Source organism: Rhizophagus irregularis, chromosome 13 (assembly GCF_026210795.1).
Source record: "Rhizophagus irregularis chromosome 13, complete sequence".
NCBI lineage: Eukaryota > Fungi > Glomeromycota > Glomeromycetes > Glomerales > Glomeraceae > Rhizophagus > Rhizophagus irregularis.
This window is the reverse complement of record NC_089441.1, coordinates 4862808-4883464: the sequence shown is the minus strand read 5'-3', so window position 1 is coordinate 4883464 and position 20657 is coordinate 4862808. Positions and strand designations below refer to the sequence as shown.

The 20657-nt window shown below is 25.8% G+C and overlaps 3 protein-coding genes across 3 annotated transcripts; all 3 read right to left on the bottom strand.

The window, feature by feature from the left end:
* Positions 1–772: 772 nt before the first annotated feature.
* On the bottom strand, positions 773–1099 carry OCT59_005663 (uncharacterized protein; the record flags this gene model as incomplete). Its single annotated transcript, XM_025326063.1, has 2 exons — positions 773–1021; positions 1091–1099. 2 exons carry the CDS (start codon positions 1097–1099, stop codon positions 773–775), a joined length of 258 nt encoding a protein of 85 aa, XP_025178023.1.
* Positions 1100–10166: 9067 nt separating this feature from the next.
* OCT59_005662 (uncharacterized protein) lies at positions 10167–11009 on the bottom strand (the record flags this gene model as incomplete). Its single annotated transcript, XM_025317554.2, has 1 exon — positions 10167–11009. The coding sequence occupies one exon, from the start codon at positions 11007–11009 to the stop codon at positions 10167–10169; it is 843 nt and encodes a 280-aa protein (XP_025178022.2).
* Positions 11010–18676: 7667 nt separating this feature from the next.
* On the bottom strand, positions 18677–19130 carry OCT59_005661 (uncharacterized protein; the record flags this gene model as incomplete). The annotated part of the gene is made up of 3 exons (XM_066138500.1): positions 18677–18796; positions 18897–18962; positions 19113–19130. The coding sequence occupies 3 exons, from the start codon at positions 19128–19130 to the stop codon at positions 18677–18679; spliced, it is 204 nt and encodes a 67-aa protein (XP_065997620.1).
* Between the last annotated feature and the right edge of the window lie 1527 nt (positions 19131–20657).

Sequence of the window (20657 nt, the reverse complement as noted above, 5' to 3'; positions counted from 1 at the left end):
AACGTCCGAAGCGGGCGTCACGCTGCACGTTTTTCGATAAATAGTTTAATAAAATAATTTAACATAATTATAAATCAAATACCGAAATTAAATAATTTGTAATTTTAGACTATTTGTAATAATAAATAAAATTTCGTTAAGATTTAATCATTGAAATTAATCGCTTTTCTTCAGATAATCTCTCTTGTAATCTCTTACATTTTTTAATGCGTTGTAGTCATTCAAACGAAAATGACTTAAAAAGTACATCATTAAGAGCACGGTCCCACAATTTTCGTTAACGAAAATAAATTACACAAGATATCATTTATTATGTTTTTTCGTTTATTATTAATGAATCTTAAATAACATGAAGAAATAGTTTTAAAACAACTAAATTTATTATATACTTAAACTAAAGTTTAATAAAGTCTAATTCGCTAATAGTATCGAAATTAATAAATTTTATATATTGTCACGTGTATATAAGTCACGTGTGAGACAGACAAACATAACATTGCATGCTTTTGCGTAGAATGTAAAAGTCTTCCGCCCCGCTTCGGACAATAAAAGTTTCTTAATTGGGCTTTAATTTTTTCAATTATTTGTTATACAAATTATATTACATTTCGTGAGTGATTGTGAAGTTTAAATATATAAAAAAATTTTACACAGACAGATTTGTATTGTATTTTTGCTAAGAAAACCTGAAATACGCGTTTCTAGTTTTATAAATGTCTAATTTATCTCTCTTGCTCTTTAAGAATTTTCTTTTTTATCTTTTTAAATCGTTTCAAGGCTTTCTTAGCAGACGGCCTTGCAAATCACTCCAGATGTCAACTTCTCCGCCGTGGTTTTGTTGAAATACTTCTGGAGCATGTTCATCTGGTGTAAGATGATCTGCTGGATTATTTGGGTATCCATCAGCGTCTTTCCAATCAATAATTATCCATTTTGATGGTTCAACAAGAGCACTAGGGAGTCGAATAATATTAGGCCACCGGACGTCCTGATGGTACATGGGTTCGTTATCATGCAAAACCTGTAAAAATTACGGATGAAAATCAGAAATTCTCAGCAAGCATTCATCTGGAAATCATCGCATACTTACCACAAGCATCTCAAGAACACAGATAATAGGCTTCACGCAATTCCTGCTGATCTTTTGGTCTTACACGTAAATGACAGAACAAAATGGTAATGCAAATATAACAATGGTTTCTATTACGCATTCATACCCGCCTTCCTTTTTCTTTCAAGATCTAATGTAGAGATTGGAATCGATTCAATCGAAAATCAAAACCCGAGAATCGATTTAAGAATCGATTAATCGTTTCTCAGTAATTTTACAAAAAAAATATTTTTTAAACATTTTCGTGATGCAACGCTTTCGATGATCCCGGCGGCACAAAATTTTAGGTGGATTTTAACTAAAATACTAAAATAATCTTTATTGTAAAATTTGAAAATTTTTGATTAAAAAGTAAAATGATTTTATTTTTGCACTGAATAAAAAACCCTGAAATTTATTGGCTAAAGTAATTATTATATAAAAAGTCAAAATTTGTTATCATTATAATAAAAAAATATGTATAAATATGCAGTAGACATTTTTGGCCCGCATTATAGAATTATATTTAATTCTGGCCAAAAGATGATCCAGGCCCCTGAACTCGAAATTATCAATTAATAAAAAATTTTTTTTTTTGATTAATTAAACATTAGCCACAATTAACTAATGTTTGATTAAATTCTCAATTGTCTAATTGTCCAATATCCAATTATTATTGGTCAAAAAGCCATCACAATTGTTGAATTTTTTCGATTTTTTTTGTTAATTCTGAGATTTTTTTTTCATTGTGGCGTGGTTATAGAAAGTAGAAACAGCAAGATTATATTTGCTGCGCCAAAATATAAAAATTCGATTTATTTGGATTCGATTTTTAGATTCGATTAATCGATTCTATTAGATACGATTCGATTTTCGATTAAATCGATTTTAGTCCAATCCCTAATCTAATGGTTGTGAAAAAAAAAAAATGATGATAATAAGAAGGCGAATGACAACGAATGATAATTGCAAATTTCTTGTCCGAGAGGTAAAACGTTGGAAGACAATTACCAGTGGGGACTATGAAGATATGAAGGCATTTTGACTTAGGTTTTTTATCATCATCATTAAATATTCTTTAAGTTCATACATAGGTTCCATCTTCGTGCCGAGATTTTTAATCTCATCTTCGGTATAAATTTTATCTTTAAGGCTCTTATAGTCGAGTTTGACTTTCCAAATATTCATTGTGTTCAACCCTTGAAGTTCTTTTTCACGAAGGAGAAGGTTTTAAAGCCTGCAATGGTCAATGGATCAAAGTTGACTTGAACACCATCGATTACAGAGTTTTCGCCAATGCACTTAGTGATAACATCATTAGAAGTTTGTCCTAATACCAAACAGTTTAATGATGATAACATTTTGTTTCTATAAAAGCGATAAGTTCTTTATAAAGGTTTCAAGATAATTTGAGAAAGTTTGAGAGAAGTCTAAGGTATATATATACTTTATATACTTTTCTGGATACATCGTGACTGATAAATGCATAAACTTTTGGTGGCTTGTTTTGTTGTGACGTAATACAGCAAGATTCTCCGACGAATTCTCAGGGTATTTATTAAAAAAGGTGAAGCTGAAAGTATAGGTGCCGTCGGAATTGCCGAATTGAAATTACGGCATTATGAAATATGGATTTTACCATTTTAAATACAGTATCTAACAAAACATCAAGATCAAGCATTATAGATTTACGGATTACAAATTATCTACTCCATAATCAAAAAAAAAAAAATATTTACTTTCTTTGTGTAATTTTTGTATCATATATTTGGCATTAAATAATTACAGCATTACGGCGATTTAATATATTACGGTATAAGCTTCATATGCCGTAATTAATTCCGGCGACAAGTATAGCTAAAAGTTCGAGCCAAAACCGTACCGAACTATCATACATAAGACTCGATGTTGATATTTTGACCGTTTGAGCCTTTGAGGTGACAAACTATTGACCATTTGATCATGGAATAATTAAATTTTGGCCGTTCAAATTAGTCACTCAATCTAGTGCATATCCCTATAAAAAATTTTTTAGAAAATTGATCACATCGGATTTTCCCCAAAAATTTTTTATAGGGTATGAATAGCAAATTACGATAAGAATTACAAGTTCCACCGCCCGTTATAACGACACTATTCAGCTAATTAATAAATTTTTTCTAATTGTCGTTACAATGAGATTTTTTATGTTTATATAACGACATTAAAGGAATCCAAAATGGTATGTCGTTATGGTTACGGTACTTTTCGCTGTCGTTATATAATAATATGTTGTTATAACGAGATGTCATTATAATGGGTGGCACTTGTAGTATATAATTTATTTAATTGAAAATTTTATTATTGCCATGAAAAACACACTAGTTAACCTGAAGGATTTAATTACTTTTTATGTTCGATATTAGTTTGCACAATTACAAAAATTTCGCCAAGCATCAATCTTTTTTAACAAAAGCTAAAGTTTATAGTTAAGCCGTTTTTATCTAGTGTCGATACCAAGCCTTGATATACAGACATTCAGATATTCAATATACCGATATAAGCTATGCGCTGTGAAAATTAATAATCTTTTACAAGACATTTTTCAAACTACTATTATTATTTAATCAAAAAAAAAATGTAAAATAATATAAGATTTCATTTTTGCCACTTTATGAGAGAGCATATAAATATCGGGTATAATTTTGATATAATGATATTTTTCAAAGATTTCATATGGATCTCGACATATCGTTATATCGGAGTTTGATTGTAATTAGATGCCATTTAAAAATATAATATACTTTTATTTGGATTTTAAAAAATTAAAAAAACATTAGCAACTTTACTATTTCACATGGTTACGGTACGTTTCGCCGAGGTCTATTTCGCCGAAACCCATTTCGTCGAGGTCATTTCGTATGAGGGAATTTTCGCCGAAGGGATATTTCGTCGAATGGGCGTTTTGTCGAATAGACATTTCGCCGAATCCTTTTCCCCAAATCGTTCATTTTGTCGAAGGACATTTCGCTGAAAATATTAGTGAATTAACAATAATTCCTTAATCAATACAAAGAAAATAAAAATGTTTCGAAAAATTGATGAGTACAATGAAATTGTTAAATAAAATTAATTTTCCTTTACTGTAATTAAAATAAAATAAACAAGCGCAACTTGTAATGTGTAAATAATTCGTTTGTCTTATAAAAAGAAAAGGAAAACTGAAAAAGTTCATACATATCTTCGTCGAAATGTCCCTTCGCCGAAATGGCTTCGGCGAAATGTCTTTTGGTAAAATGTTCATTCGGTAAATGGGAATGGCACTTCGTTGAAACATCCCTTCGGCGAAATTGCTTCTGCGAAATGGGTTTCGGTGAAATGGACTTCGGCGAAAAGTCCGGATACCATTTCACATCACTACTCAACAAATATCGCAAAATAAAAAAAAAAAATTTGAATTTTTAGTAAAATTATAATTTAAAATATTCTTTGCGGAATTGATGTTTTAGTCATAAAATTTATTTATATAGCAATAGATTCATTCCTTCATTACCTTCATTAACCTACCTAATGAACCTCATTCATTATACATAAATTACACTTATCTGGATATTAAATTCTAAATCAATTACTACAACATTCATTACGAAAATGAAATTTTAAAATTTTGTCATTATATATAATGACTACAGTTCACCCTCTCTATAGCGAATTTTTATATGGTGAATAACTTTGCTATGATGAAGAAAAGTTCAGGTACAGATTTTTTTATATATAATAAAATGATCCTAATTTCTCACTATACCGAATTTTAATCTCCAGCCCATGGGATTCACACTCATTCACTATAGTGAGGGTCCTGCTAAACCATTTAAATCTGCGGGTCACTATTTATAAATCTGAACGATTTTCTATCCGTTCAAACAAACGGATCCAATCTCTACAAAAATAATATAAAGTATATTTAATATTCTAAAGCATTAAATAAAAAATTGTTATAAAAAAAAATCACAAATAATATAAGACCAGTGGTGTGAAATATACGTCAAATAAAAAATATTATATTACGAATCGGCCAAAATTAAGAATTGGCCACAGGCCCAGCCACAGCTAATTTCCGATGGTTAATTTTGGCCATTCGACATTGCAAATCCAAAAAATTATATGGCCGCAGCCAAATACCAAGACCATTTTCAAAGTAGCAATTGAACTTGACTCTCAAGAAAAAATGTGCGAAATAACTTTCCCTTCCGGTTTGATCAGCAGCTTTACAACAATACATCAACACACATATTTAATAACAAAGCCGGAATAATATCGAATGCTACAGTACATATAATCGTTGTTAAAAACTACACCATTAAATTGGAAAATAAATTGAACAAACTTTTATATTTTAAATATTTTTAATCGATAAGAACAAATTATTGAGTATATTTTGTTAGAAATTACATTTAGCGATAAATAATAATATGACTGATCACGTGATTATTAAACAAATCACTACTAGCTAACCGAAACCTGATAGAAACATGATTTTTAAGTTTATATTTATTCATAACAAATTGAACAGGTCCTATTAGTTTCTATCCTTTGTAACAACAATATGAAAAGATTGAATTCAAAATTTAGGAATTGAGGAAGTGGTTGAAAATGTATAAGAATAATTTAATTTTTAAAACTGATATTAATAATCTGTATCACCAAACTCAACAAACTCAATCGACTGGTCTTTGATTACGCTAATATAAATTTTAACAATTCATATAGCAACGATATGCTTAAAGCCTAATTTATTGAGGTTGAACAAAATCCGAGGAACCGGAATTTAACCGGATATATCATGGGATCTAGATTCTGAAAATCGAATCACGTAATACAAACTTGATGTTCCCAATCCCGACAAACTGTAATCCCAAAAATTCAAAACTTTCCCGACACTGAATAATTAGTAATCAGAATAAAAAAAATTATATCTTTAAATGCAAAAAAAAAAAAATTTACATTATAAAGCAAAAAACTGAATTTTTTTTTCTAATAAACTCAGAATAAACGTTAAAAATTTGCAAAGTATTATAAATATTAATAAATAAAAAAAAAAATATTAATTTTTAATTTTGTGAAATAATTTAAAAATCTTTGCATATTAATAAAAATATTTAATTGTTACTTAATTTTGCGACGTATTAATTAATTTTTACAATAGATATTAACAGTTAATTCTTGCGAAATATTTTAATATTATTACACGTTAATCTAATAAAGTTTCGAGATAATAAGTTTCGGAATTATGAGTTGTCAGGATTGTGAATGTCAGGTTTGTATTGTACCGTGGATTCCGATCGCAGAGATTTTGAATCTTGGAGATTATGTTTTTTGAGGATTGTGGACGTCGATATTGTGGGATTCTCGATCGTCGAGGATTTGTAAACGTCGATATTGTATTATAACGGATTCTCGATCGTCAAGGATTTTGAATCTTGGAGGATTATGATTTGTCAGGACTGTAAACGTGGATATTGTATTATGACAGGATTCTTGATCGTCGAGAATTTTGAATCTTGGGGGATTATGATTTGTCAGGACGATATTGTATTATGACAGGATTCTTGATCGTCGAGGATAACCATATTGTATTATAACGTGAACCATATTGTTGTATTATAACGTGAACTATATATATTGTATTATAACGTGAACGTTGATATTGTGGATTCTGACCGCCGGGATTTTAAATCTTCTTATCGATACCGGGATTTTAAAACTTCGAGATTATCGATATTGTGGATTCTGACCACCACCGGAGATTTTAAATCTTCGGGATCAAACCGTTGATTTGTGAATAATGAAACTCTTTGATTGTCGGAGTTCTCCTAGATAGACTCGAATTCCCTAATGACGCCAACGCTAAAGTCATTCATGTACTTATAAAATAAATGAAAATGATTGGTTTCACTTTTCAGTGCACTTCCATATGATTAACACAAGTGATTTTGTACATTTTTTCACTTCTTTTAAGACTTATACTAAAATGTAATATCAAAATAGAATTTTTAAGGAATCTCCTTTCATTACACACTTCGTAAATAGTAATTGGCGTAATAATTGGCGTATATATATATTATATATATTAATTATTATCAAATCGAGTTTATCTTTTGCAGTTTTTCGTTCCCATATTCGTTTTATAACTTACAATATTCAATGATCTGTCAATTGTTTTATAAATGTAAATAAAAGCATTTTTTTGGATATAAAATGGTGATATCTATTCTCTATCGATCGAACATATATTAGATTAAAACTTTCAAGAATAAACATTATTATTAAAAGAACTAAAAAGGAACTAAAGCTCATTCGGAGATCACCGAAAATTGGATATTTATTATTATTTTATTTTATTTTTTTTTAAGGAAAAAAAAAAAAAATATTTGGTAAAACAATTAAACCCGAGTAATGAACTAATCATTCGAATGATCTATTTTTCTTTTAATAAAATTAAATATAGTTTAGTTCAATAATAATTTTTTTTTTTTATGATCGATGAGCAGTAAATTTTTAGTAATTGTTTAAAAATAACCAAAAATGTAATAATTTTATTGATAACGCTCCTAAACGATGATCGTGGTTTTTATTTACGGTACACATTGTTTATTCATCTGTTCGAATCGAAAATATTATATTTTTATTACGATAACGAATATATAATATCTCGAAATATAACGCAATATACGTAATATACTTATTATACGTAATATACTTATATTATATACGTAATATACATATAATGTGATTAAAATTTATTTAGTATGGTTAATTATCGGGAAAATTCGGTATTTTCCCCAACTTTTCAATTGCAATACTACATTTTTCTTTAAAAGGGGTAATTGGTAATTTGGTATTGTCTAATATACTATTAAGTATGTATTAAAAGTAATGTAATATTATTATAATGTAATAATGTGATAATGTAATAATGTAATATAAAAAAAAAATACAATATATAATATTACTTTATATTATATAATACAAGTATATATTATATATACAGTTCTCATTGAGGGGGAGGGCTAATATATCTAATATATATCTAATATATATCTAATATATTATATATATATATATATTTATATATATAATCCAATTTTATCATACAGATTTCCTTCTCCCAACTTCATTTTCGTTTTATGCTATTCGTAAACAAAGTCGCGGAATTTGATTGAGCACAGTATTCCATGATTACGTAATCAAAGTCATTTATTACTACTCGGTGAAAATCGATATACATATATAATTTGTAAACTAAAAATTTTTATACAGTATTACTATAGCTGATCACTAAAATAAGAAATATTCATTTTTATATTCATTTTCCTTTTTATATTTACTTATTTTATATTATTTTATATTATTTTATCTTTTAAGTTTTTTTTTCAATTTTTAATTTTTTTATTTTAATTTTTTATTTTTAATTTTTTATTTTAATTTTTATATATATTTTTTCTTTATTATAAATGAATATTATAAATTTAATAATCTCATTGTAAAAAATAATTATCGTCATTATTTACAGGACCCATATTTGTACTCTATTTTTTGATTTAAACAGGTATTTGAAAGAGGAAAACCTTGTTTTGACGCAATATACGTAATAAAAAAATTTGATAAGGTATTATGACGAAATCAAAATCACAAGTTCAAGATTAAAAAGTTAGTTGTTATTGTTTATGTGTTTATTGTTATTTTTTTTCATATTTTTTTTTTTAAAGTTTATGTTTATGATATATATCAGATATATAAAAAAAATGTTTTATTTTATTATTTTATATTTTGAGCATTTTTGAGCGAAACGTTTTATTTTTTTTTGTAATCATGTTTCAATCAAAATAAGATAAAATTTTGTATGGAGAACCTTTTTTGTAATAATAAAAATAAAATAAAAAAAAAAAAGTTTGTAACATTTGAACACAAAATGAACCACTAATTTGGGAGGATAATATTTTATTATGCATCTTTATGTCATTTTAAATAAATAACAGAAAAGATTTTCGATTTTCATGTTATGTTAAATTTATTTTTTATTTAAAAAAAACAATTTCGTAAAGTTAAAAAGAAAAAAAAGAAGGAAAAGGAAAAAAGGAAAAAAAGAATGCAAAAAATGTAAAGAATGAAGCAGTATGAAGTAGTGTACTATCATTTGATATATTTATAATGTGTTTAATATGTTGAATATGTTTGAAATATATATACATTACATAATTACATAATAATTCCAGATAACCTTAATCACTATTTATGAATTACGTTATTATTTTTATTTACAAATTCACAAAAAAAAAATATTTTATTTTTATTTTATTTTTTTTACTTCATAGTCATAAATTTTGCAGAAAAATTTAGGGGTGAAAAAAAAAAAGAATTTTTAATTAAAAAATCCAATCACCTATTTATTAATCACGTTGTAATGGAATTTACTTACAATAGCCACAATCGACAAGAATAAATTATACATTTTAATTGGTCAAAGATCGCCATAATTTCGACATGTTGTGTGGCTGATATTGTTTATATTTATAACAGAAAAAGGTAAAAAATAATAGGATGCAAGGCGTTGCATCTTGTAATACAAATATCAAACAGCCGTGTAATCATTAAATTCATTAAAAGTGCTACTAAATTTTTATTACCATTATATTATTATATATGAAAATCTCCAAAAAAGTAATAAGGAAAAAAAAAAAAAAATTTCATTCAATGATGCTATTTTGAAATCTGTAAATGAATAGATTGATCTTTTGCTTATAAGAAAAAAATTGTTCATATAAATAAAGAGTTCTTAATTTTTTTAAAAAAAAAGAGATAAAATATTACAATCGAAATCGAAAATGAAAATGAATATGAATTTCTTAATGCGATATAAAAAAGAAAAAAAATTAATAAAAAAAAATTCTTAAAAAATAAGATACAAAGAAAGGAATTATAATAATAATAAGAAAAAAAGGAATTATATATATAATATTTACATTTGTATTAATAATATTAATAAACATTTTTTTTTTGCATAATACGTATAATAAAAATAATTTTTTTTTCATTTTTATATCTCTGGACTATATAATATATCTTGGATATACCAATCTAAACTACAGATATAAGGTTGATAAGGTTCATAAGGTGGAATAAAGTTAGCTTCTGGACTCTGAGGAGTCATTGGAGTCATTGGAGTCATTGGAGTCATTGGAGTCATTGGAGTCATTGGAGTCATTGGAGTCATTGGAGTCATTGGAGTCATTGGCGTAAGCGGAGTTGTTGGGGTGATTGGAGTTGTTGGAGTTGTTGGAGTTGTTGGAGTTGCTGGAGAACTGCACGAAGGTTTAGGTTCAGTTAAAACAATTTCTTTTTCAATCCTTTTTTTTGAAGTTTTTGAAGTAAACTCAGCATCAGGAAACGCATGTACAAATTGATAAAATACATTCTCACGGACAGTTGGAACGGCAGGCTTGAATGTTGCATTAACTTCATTTTTATTATTTCCTGGAGTTTTGGTTACTTTTCCAATTTGATTTCTTTTACGAGATGAATATTTTGAATTTTTCCATACAACCCTATACGGAACAGACTTTTTACGTTTTTCATTTAATTCAACTTCAACTTGTGCGGCAATTTTTCTGTATTCTTCTTTAACATTTTCTGGTTCGTTTTTCCAGTATGTAGATACTAGTTTGCTGACATCGGTCATTTTAAGATTATGTTTTGAGTTAGAGAGCTGATCTAAAAATGCTTTACGATATATAAGAAACGCGTTTGGACTTTTTGACTTGATTTTGGAAGGTTTACGTCTATTTACAATATCAGTTGCAGTAATTGTTGGTGGGAACGGAAGTTCAATTTTTGCCATTGTGTTTGAAACTTGACATTTGTTTGTAGTTTGACAAGACATTTTTGCCATTTCAATTTTTTGATATTTCATTTGATATATAGAATAGATAGAATAGATAAAAAAGTTTATGAACGAAAAAAAAAAGTATATTAATAATAATAAATGTATGTATATATATATATGTATGTATATATATATATATGAACGTTACGAAAAAGTTTTTATATCGTTTGTATTTTTTTTAAAAAAAAAATTAAAAAACAATTATATGTATTTATAAGATATTTTGAGATTGAAAGAACTCAAAATGAGAAGAAGAGATTATTTTTTTGTTTGAGGGTTTATTTATATTAAAAATTTTTTCAGATTTCAAGATATTTATCACCTGCACTAAAAAAAATCATGCATATTATTATAATATGTCAGGAATTTTAACAGGAAATTGTGGGAATATTTTGTAAAAAAAAAAAATAAATTAAAAAATTGATGAATTTATTTAAATATTTATATTATTATATTATATTATTATTATTACTATTATATACATATATATGTATATACATATACATATATATATATATATAATTTTTTTTTTTATTTGTATTTTTTTTATATATATATATATATATATATACATTAGTTGACTTTTTTTTTTTTTTCTGCATGAAATAACATGAAATAACGAATTCAATCGATCCAAAATCAGAAAACAAATTCTATAATTGCTTCATTATTTCGTCTGGGCCTTTTATTTTTATTTTAATTCATTATAATATCATTCCAGATTGATCTTTTTTTTTTAATTTAATAAAAAAAAGGTTAATGTAACAACAATTCATTATCTAAGTTAGGGACCAGAACCTTTTGTTCCAATACTTTGTTTTTACAGTGTATGCTGTCGATCATTAATATTGATCGTTCCAAATTTGGAAAATAAAATTTTGATCCATTCCCCGACCTTTCATAAATTCTCCAACACGTTGTTGTAATCTATGCATATTTGTGAAACAAAGAAAGTTATTTTTATCTTATGCATATGCATTAAAATGATTTGTTATCTTTAATGCACATGATAATACGATTACGAGTGACGTTGTACTCAGATGCTAGGATAATACAAATAATAATATTTCATCATCTTTTACATATTTTTATTCTGTTTATTTATTTTCTTGATAAAAGTTACTAAAATGGAAGCATGTTCATCCTAATTTAATTTTTTTTTTTGTCCGACTCTGATTGGCCATAAATAAAAAATTTTTAAATCGAAAATAAAAAGAAATAATCGATGTTTATATAATAAAAATGCAGATAACGTAAAAAAATATAACGTAAAGAAATAATAATAATAATTCTTTTTGAATAAATAATTCTTTTGGAAGAAAAATAAAAAAAATATTTCATGCAAAAATTAAATAAAATTAATTTATTATGATACCTATTCATAGTTTTAATAATAATATCAAGTTACAAAGATTATCAACAAAAATATCTTGACGTAAGGTTACCAATTTTGAAACTTTATTCCGTACACAAAAAGTAAAAATAAAATAAAATAAAATAAAATAAAATAAAATTTTTTTTTTTTGTTGTTATTATATCATGTATTGTGTTATCTTATCATGTTATTTATGTTGTTATAAAAAAATATATATATATCAAAACTAAACTAAACAAGGTTTTATTAAACATTCGCGGTTTATATTATTGAAAATCTAGCGCGTTTGCATATTTTATTTTAAAAATACTAAAAATACTAAAATACTAAAAAATCATATTTTATTAAATAATTCTTTTGTATTCTTTTCTTTTGTTGTTCTCGGGTATAACTAAAAAATCTAATTTAGTTTCCATTGTCCTACTATTTTTTTATATTATTCAGCCAAATTTCATTTGTCTGAATTTGTGAATTTTTTCTTTGTTCTCAGAATTTTTTTGAAAATCAAAGAAGGTGAGTAACTTTTCACAATGAAAATAATGAGAATGTAATGAATATCATATGATGCAAAAACTCTAGAACTTTAACTGTTTCATATAAACAATAATATACATATATATATATATATATAGATGAGAGAAATATTATTTGTTTAAAAAAAAAAAAATATTTAAAATATTTTAAAATTATATTGTATACAAAATATATACATAAAACGTTAATGTAATATCTTATCAATAGATGAGATCAAAGTTGACGTTAAAATAATATAATATATTAATTTTTTTTTTGTAAAAGCCTAATGACCAAACTTAGCAGCATATTAAAAAACAGTTTCAAACTCTTTTAATATAATTTATTTTAAATTATCCTCAAATATTTTCATAGAGAACGAATCAAAATTTACGTGTTTATTGTGATTATTGTGATCCCGATTATTAAGTTAGTTACATAATTTTTTTCTTACTCCTATAATCGGAAATTCGTTGTGTTTTATACTAAGTAATTTTTTAGTAAAAACATTCCATATCAAACCATCATATGGCCATTTTTAAGAAAATTGGCGGGGCAAATAAAACAATATTAACGATTTAAATCATTGATCTTTTGTGTGCTAAAAATAAATGACGCGTATCGTTTCAAATTTTTCAAATTAGCGTGATTAGCGTGTATAACGTGTATAAAATTACAAAAAAAATAATATAAATTATTAAAGTACATAAAGAATTAAAAATTGAACTGATTAATCCGCAGCGATCAAATAAACAAAAAAATTAAAAAATTTATTTTGGGAAATTTAAAATCTATCTGAAAAGAAACAGATCTCCGTCTTTCCAATCGATCATGTGATTTTCTGGGGGAAGAAAAAAGATAAAAAAATAAAATGATTATGGTTTATTGAGAAAGATATATATATTTTTTTCTTTGTAAATCTTACTAATTTTAAATTTTATAATTAACTACATATATGTATATATATATATATATATATTGTATATACAGTATTTATATTAAAAGATATATAAAGCAAATTATCGGTTTTTTTTTTAATAAGTTTTTTTTTCCCAAGAAATTCGTTTTCATATCCCAACTATATTGAACGAATTTAAGTTCATAATTGATAAAATTACTATATTCGAGAATAATAGCCATGGTTTCGGGCCGTTTTTCTTCGAATTTTGATCGTAAGTTGTTTATCATTTTAAATTGTTCATCATTTCCACTTTACCACTTTGCCGCTTTTGACCACTAAGAACGTGCAAAGGAATCGACCATAATTGTATAATAATTTCAAATAATTTTTACAGGAGAAATTGTATAAAGAAATCGAATTCGAAAAAAGATCACAAAGATAATATTTTTGAGCATAATTTTCTTTCTGTTGTATTTCTGTATTTCTGAATTTTAGTTAAAGAAAATTATAAGCTCAAAAAAATTTTTTATAAAATTTATAAAAAATTATTTTTTTTTATCATGTTTTCTTTTTTCTTTTAACTCTACATCAATTTTTTCTTTAACTCTACATCAATTTTTTTTGCAATTTCAGCCTAAAAATTCCACCTTCATTTAGTTTATAGTGTAAAGAATAATTAGTAAAAACTGAAACGGTAATGAATGAAGAAGGGGAGGACGAAGGAGAAGAAGGTTTCATGAAATGAAAATTTTTTTTAAAAATAAATTCAAAGATTTTGCTCTTTTTTTATTGTTTTTGTATAATAAAAATATTTTTTATTCAAGCGTACGAATTAAGAAAATTCAATTTCAAAAATGTTAAAAATGTTGATAATAAAAAATATATATAATATTATATAATAATAATAATATAAAAAAAAATTTTTTTTTTCAATAAATCTAATTAAGTTCAAAGATAATCGTTGTCTCGGTATTCAAAATCCGATATTATATTTATAGAATTGTTATTACCCTTTTTGTACCCTTTTTGTTAAGATTTAGCCAATCAAATTATTTTTTATAATCATCTTCGACGTAATTTTTTTTTTTGTGCGCGTTCCAAATTAATCACTTATGATTTAATGACGCCTTAATTTCCTTTTAAAAAATCCGTCATTGTTTTTCCTTCTTTACATTTGAAGGGTAGGTAAATCAATTCTTTAATAATTAACAAATTTTTTTTTTTTACGGCCGATAAAGTTTAGGTCACATGGTCTTTATCCCGCAGCGTACACGTGTTCAAAACTATTTTTGTTTATAAACAAATTAACCATATTATCTTAATTTAGCATTTTTAAATAAACATCAAAATTACTGATTCTGCATAATGATACTTCTATTTAATTAAAATGGGAAATGTGGTGGTTTTTCTTTTTTTTAAAATGAAGTCGATCAAAAATGATTGATTGGTTTTTTTGATTTTGAAATTTTTTTTTTTTTTTTTTTTTTTTTTTTTTTTTTTTTTTTTTTTTTTTTTCTTTTTTTTTTATACAACTGAAAGGAAAAAAAGTATTCAAAAAGTCAAAAAATAAATTAAGATGCATAATTAAGTCATAAAAATCATCGGTTCCCAAAAAAAGTATATTTAAAATTAAAAAAAAAGAGAGAACGAATTCAAATTAGATAAACAAGAATTTAAAATAGCTCAAAAAAAAAAAAATTTTTTTTGTAATACAATTTTTTTTTTTTCATGTTTTTATTTATTTATTTTATTTATTTATTTTATATTTATTTTATTTTTTTTTTTGGCCAATCTTAAAATGACAAAGAAAAATACAATATTTTTATTTTTTTTTCTTTTCGGGTGGTGAAACATTAAATTAATAATTTAATTTTATTATTTTTGTTACTTTTTAAGGGACGAAAAAATACTCGCTGTTTAAAATACTGTAAATTTCTTCTAAAATAAACAAAAGCATTAACGCATTGTAAAAAATATGTAAAACTTGAGAAAAAGGGGAAAATGAACAATTGATGTCACTTATGTAATTTTATCTAAATACGGTTAGATTATGAATATCAAAATTCAAAAATTAGTTGCAGAAATTTTGTTTTGCCGATTTTGCCGTTAATTATTTATCGATGTGGTTCAGTCCGATGACCGATGCAACATACTCAACATACTTATGCAATTGATGTACTTTGATGTGTAAATTCTTTTGTTATAATCAGTTTATTATTATATGCAGCTCACCTTGCATAATTCCATTTAAAGAATTCATCCCTAAATAAGGAAATTAGAAATATTTTTATGGATTTGATTGAAATTTTCCATAATAAACGCATCGAATGTAATACTAATCATTTTAATATTTCGATTTTTAGATAAATTTGAATAATAAAAAAAAATTTACTGTATTAGGAAAATGGTATAGTCACACGTGGTAACACGTAGTAAATTAGTGGCGTCCCGTGATATTTTATCGATCTACACGTTATTTTCAAAATCAATCAAAATCTATATTATTTGTCACATACCTTAAATGTGACAATTAAATTGTCTATATTAGTCAGAGAACCCGAGTGATTTTTACTGATTTATACTGATTTATAGATAAAATTCAATTCCAATAAAGTATTATAATTTAAGATGCCCCATCATCTTTTGGTTCCCCTTTTCAATAACGCCATATAATGATTTATTAAACGCCATATAATGATTCAAAATATGCAAATTAGGTTCTCTCCTTTAATGTTTGGCAGCTTTTCCTGTGTTACTATTTTTGTTGACCTATTAAAAAAAATATCTCGGAGAATTCATTCCATGAATTCCTTTTTATTTTCTCGATGCATTCAACAAGTTTAACTATGTTGTATGTGTTGTAGAATTTTCATCGATCACAAAAAAAAACCCGAAACCCGTCGGAATTAATGATCACCAAAAAATTTGATTTATTTTTGATTTATTCAATAAAAAAAAATATTTGGGATGACAATGATAACAAAAAAGTTGACAACTAATATCGTTTTATTTATTTATTTTTTTTTTTTAAAAAAAAAAATATTAAATTATTATTTACTTTGTTGTTGTTAAAATATTTGTAATTAAATATTTTCGAAGAAGAGAATTTAAGAATTTTTTTTATCATTTGTTTTTATAAAGATAAATTATTATTTTATAAAAATAAATTTATTTTATAAAGATAAAAAATTATTTTATAAAGATAAATTTATTTTATAAAAGATAAAAAAATTATTTTATAAAGATAAAAAAAATTATTTTATAAAAATAAATATTGTTCATAAATATTGTTCTATAAAAATAAATATTGTTCCAAGTAAAAAATAAAAATAAAAATATTCGAGAAAAATATTTCTCGTTATATATAAATATATAATTCGTTATATAATTATTCTTTATATATAATTTATTCATGTTTGTCTCCTTTCATTTATTCATTTATCTTTTTATAAACAACAATTATCTTTTATTCTATAAAAAATATTTTCTCCTTAATTATAATAACATTATTCTAATAAAATAGGAAGGAGCACGGACGGTAAATATTTATATATTTTTTTTTTTCAGTCTTAAAAACTTGTATTTTTTTTTCTTCATTTGATTTACATTTTTAAATTCTAAATATTCCTTTCATTGAAGCATGCCTATCTATATGATGCAAACAATTTGTAATTTATTATTGGGGACATCAATCATAAATATGAAGAATATTCAACAACGAGAAACCAATCGTTATCGAATCTATTATAATGAACCAATCCCTAAAATTCATCAATTGAATGATCATAACACGTACCCTTAAATCACCCTAAATCAAATCGTCGTGTTATTCGATTATAGATTCGAATATAGATTCGTATTAGATTCGTGTGCTTTTGATTATTGAAGATTATTAACGGTAAATATCATTAAAAGAATTAAAAGAAATATTGAAATCAAAAAATATATTATTCAAAATTCGCGAGTTTTACTGAATCAATTTTACTGTATATACAAAATTATTTCAATTTATTAATAAATTCTAGGTAAAATTTGTATAATAATGTGTTAAAGTTAAAGGCATTTAAATTTTCCAAGTATCTCTTTTATTAAACACCGTGGGTATGGTACTTTAGTTAAAAAAATCAAGAATTCGGTTAGAATGAGCAACTCTCGGGACGTGTCACCTACTCAATATCAATATGATATAACGATGTGGTACAACAGATCTCGCAGACAATAATATACCAGAACTTTTGCCTAATCATTGTAGAAAAACATTCCTCTCGACTAGGAGCAGCATTTCTGGAACGCGTGTAACGCTTTCGCGTAGAATTACTTCATATATTAATTACTCCATATCTGATATATTAATTACTTCATATATTAATGAAGGTATTGCATCTATAATTTTTATCAAATAATTATTTATTTTGTGGCATTTATTCACCATTTGATAATCTTTTTTCTACATATAACTCTAGGTTTATCACTAGCATTACTAGCATTCAACCAGCATTTATTCAATCAGCATTTATTCAACCAGCATTTATCCAATCAGCATTTATCCAATCAGCATTTATCCAATCAGCATTTATCCAATCAGCATTTTATTGTAAAAAAGTTGATGCAGTTAATAGCGTACGAACAAAAATTTATTTCGATGATATAATTTTAGATACTATGTCAGTAATTTTGATCTATTGTATAATTTTGATACTTAATCGATACTATATATTTTAATAAAACATTCTTTAATAAAAAAAAATTCTTTTTCTTTATTCAGTTTTATAGTAAAAGATTTCGTTTATCCTATCATGATCAATCTTTTCAAAGATAATATTCAAGATCATTATTAGAAAATTGTTTTACTAACTTTTTTATAAAACTTCAGTATTAGCTGTTATAGTGTATAGTGAAATTAGCGCTATGATAGACCCTATCTACGACTTTTCTGGTTTGATAATACAGATCAAGAAAATCAATTGGGCCTGGGCCCATTTCAATAGTGGTAACCTATTGTATTTTTTTTATATCCATAATGGGTAATCCAAAGTAGTGAGTACTCGTCTACTTAACACAATAGCTTTAGAATATATTGTAGAATCTGTCTTACCTTTATAATGTTATTACATAAGTCAAAGAATAATTTACTTTCATACGATAGCCATATTATTTCTAGCTAATCACAATGTTTACTCCTTGTATCAATATCATTAAATAGAAAATCATCAGCTATCTTTGTATCCAATCGTCAAGTTATGAAATCAAGGGTCATATATTTATTTATTTATCTTCCCAATAAGGTGATAAGATGTATCTCAAGATAAACATCCAATCGTAGGGTCATATTTTTATATATTTATCTTATCTTCCCAATAAGGTACCGTGATAAGATGTATCTCAAGATAAACATCCAATCGTCAAGTTAGGGTCATATATTTATTTATTTATCTTCCCAATAAGGTATCGTGATAAGATGTATCCAAGACAAACTTGCCTAAGAAGAGCGACTTGCCTATGAAGAGTGCAAAAAATAATGAACCTTAATACTTTATCCACATGTCCCCATTCACCAATGACATCCAAAGGAAAAAAAAATGAAAAACATACGGTACGAATCAAATTATTCAAATAATTATAACTCTATAGTGTTCACAATCACCTTCTTTATTCTTGCGATACTTTTTTACTGAACTCCTTTTCTCTGTCCATACCTAAACAGCATTCTTAATTGGTCATGACCGACCATTAAGTTCAGAATAAAGAAGCTTTGTACCAAGCGGAAACATAACTTGCGTAACTGCTAAAAAAGCATGCGAATTTGGAATAATTATAACTCTATAGTGTCACAACCGCCTTCTTTATTGTTACGATACTTTCTACCAAACTCCTTTTCTGACCATACCCAACGGCCGATCATTAAACTAGCGGAAACGTAACTTGCGTAACTACTAAAAAAGCATGCGAATTTGGAATAATTATAACTCTATAGTGTCACAACCGCCTTCTTTATTGTTACGATACTTTTCTACCAAACTCCTTTTCTGACCATACCCAACGGCCGATCATTAAACTAGCGGAAACATAACTTGCGTAACTACTAAAAAAGCATGCGAATTTGGAATAATTATAACTCAGTAGTGTCACAACCGCCTTCTTTATTGTTACGATACTTTTCTACCAAACTCCTTTTCTGACCATACCCAACGGCCGATCATTAAACTAGCGGAAACGTAACTTGCGTAACTACTAAAAAAGCATGCGAATTTGGAATAATTATAACTCAGTAGTGTCACAACCGCCTTCTTTATTGTTGCGATACTTTATACCAAACTCCTTTTCTGCCTATAGTACCAACAGCCGATCATTAAAACCTAGCGGGAACGTTGTAACAGTAATATGGACTTGTGTAACTGCTAAAAAAGCATGCGAATTTGGAATAATTATAACTCTATAGTGTCACAACCGCCTTCTTTTATTGTTGCGATACTTTTCTATTGAACTCCTTTTCTCCGTCCATACAATCATTAAGTTGCAGAATAAAGAAGCTTTGTACCTAACGGGAACGTAACGGGTAATATGTATGTATGGACTACTGAAAAGCGTGTGAATTTGGAAATCGTGTGATCTGCAATGCAACAATGAGGTGATGAATCAGAAGTTCATAGTTTGTTTATTTTTTATTTATATGAAAACCCCCTGTGACCATTCCAATTTCCAAATGAATTATAATTATAATAGATTTCTAAATATGACAGTTTCCGTCAATTTTATTAATTTTAGATTTGTTTAAAAATAGTTCTATAATCAGAACTATAGAAAATAAACAATTTTTCTAATTAGTCATGTTATTTTTAAAAAAACAATTACGCAA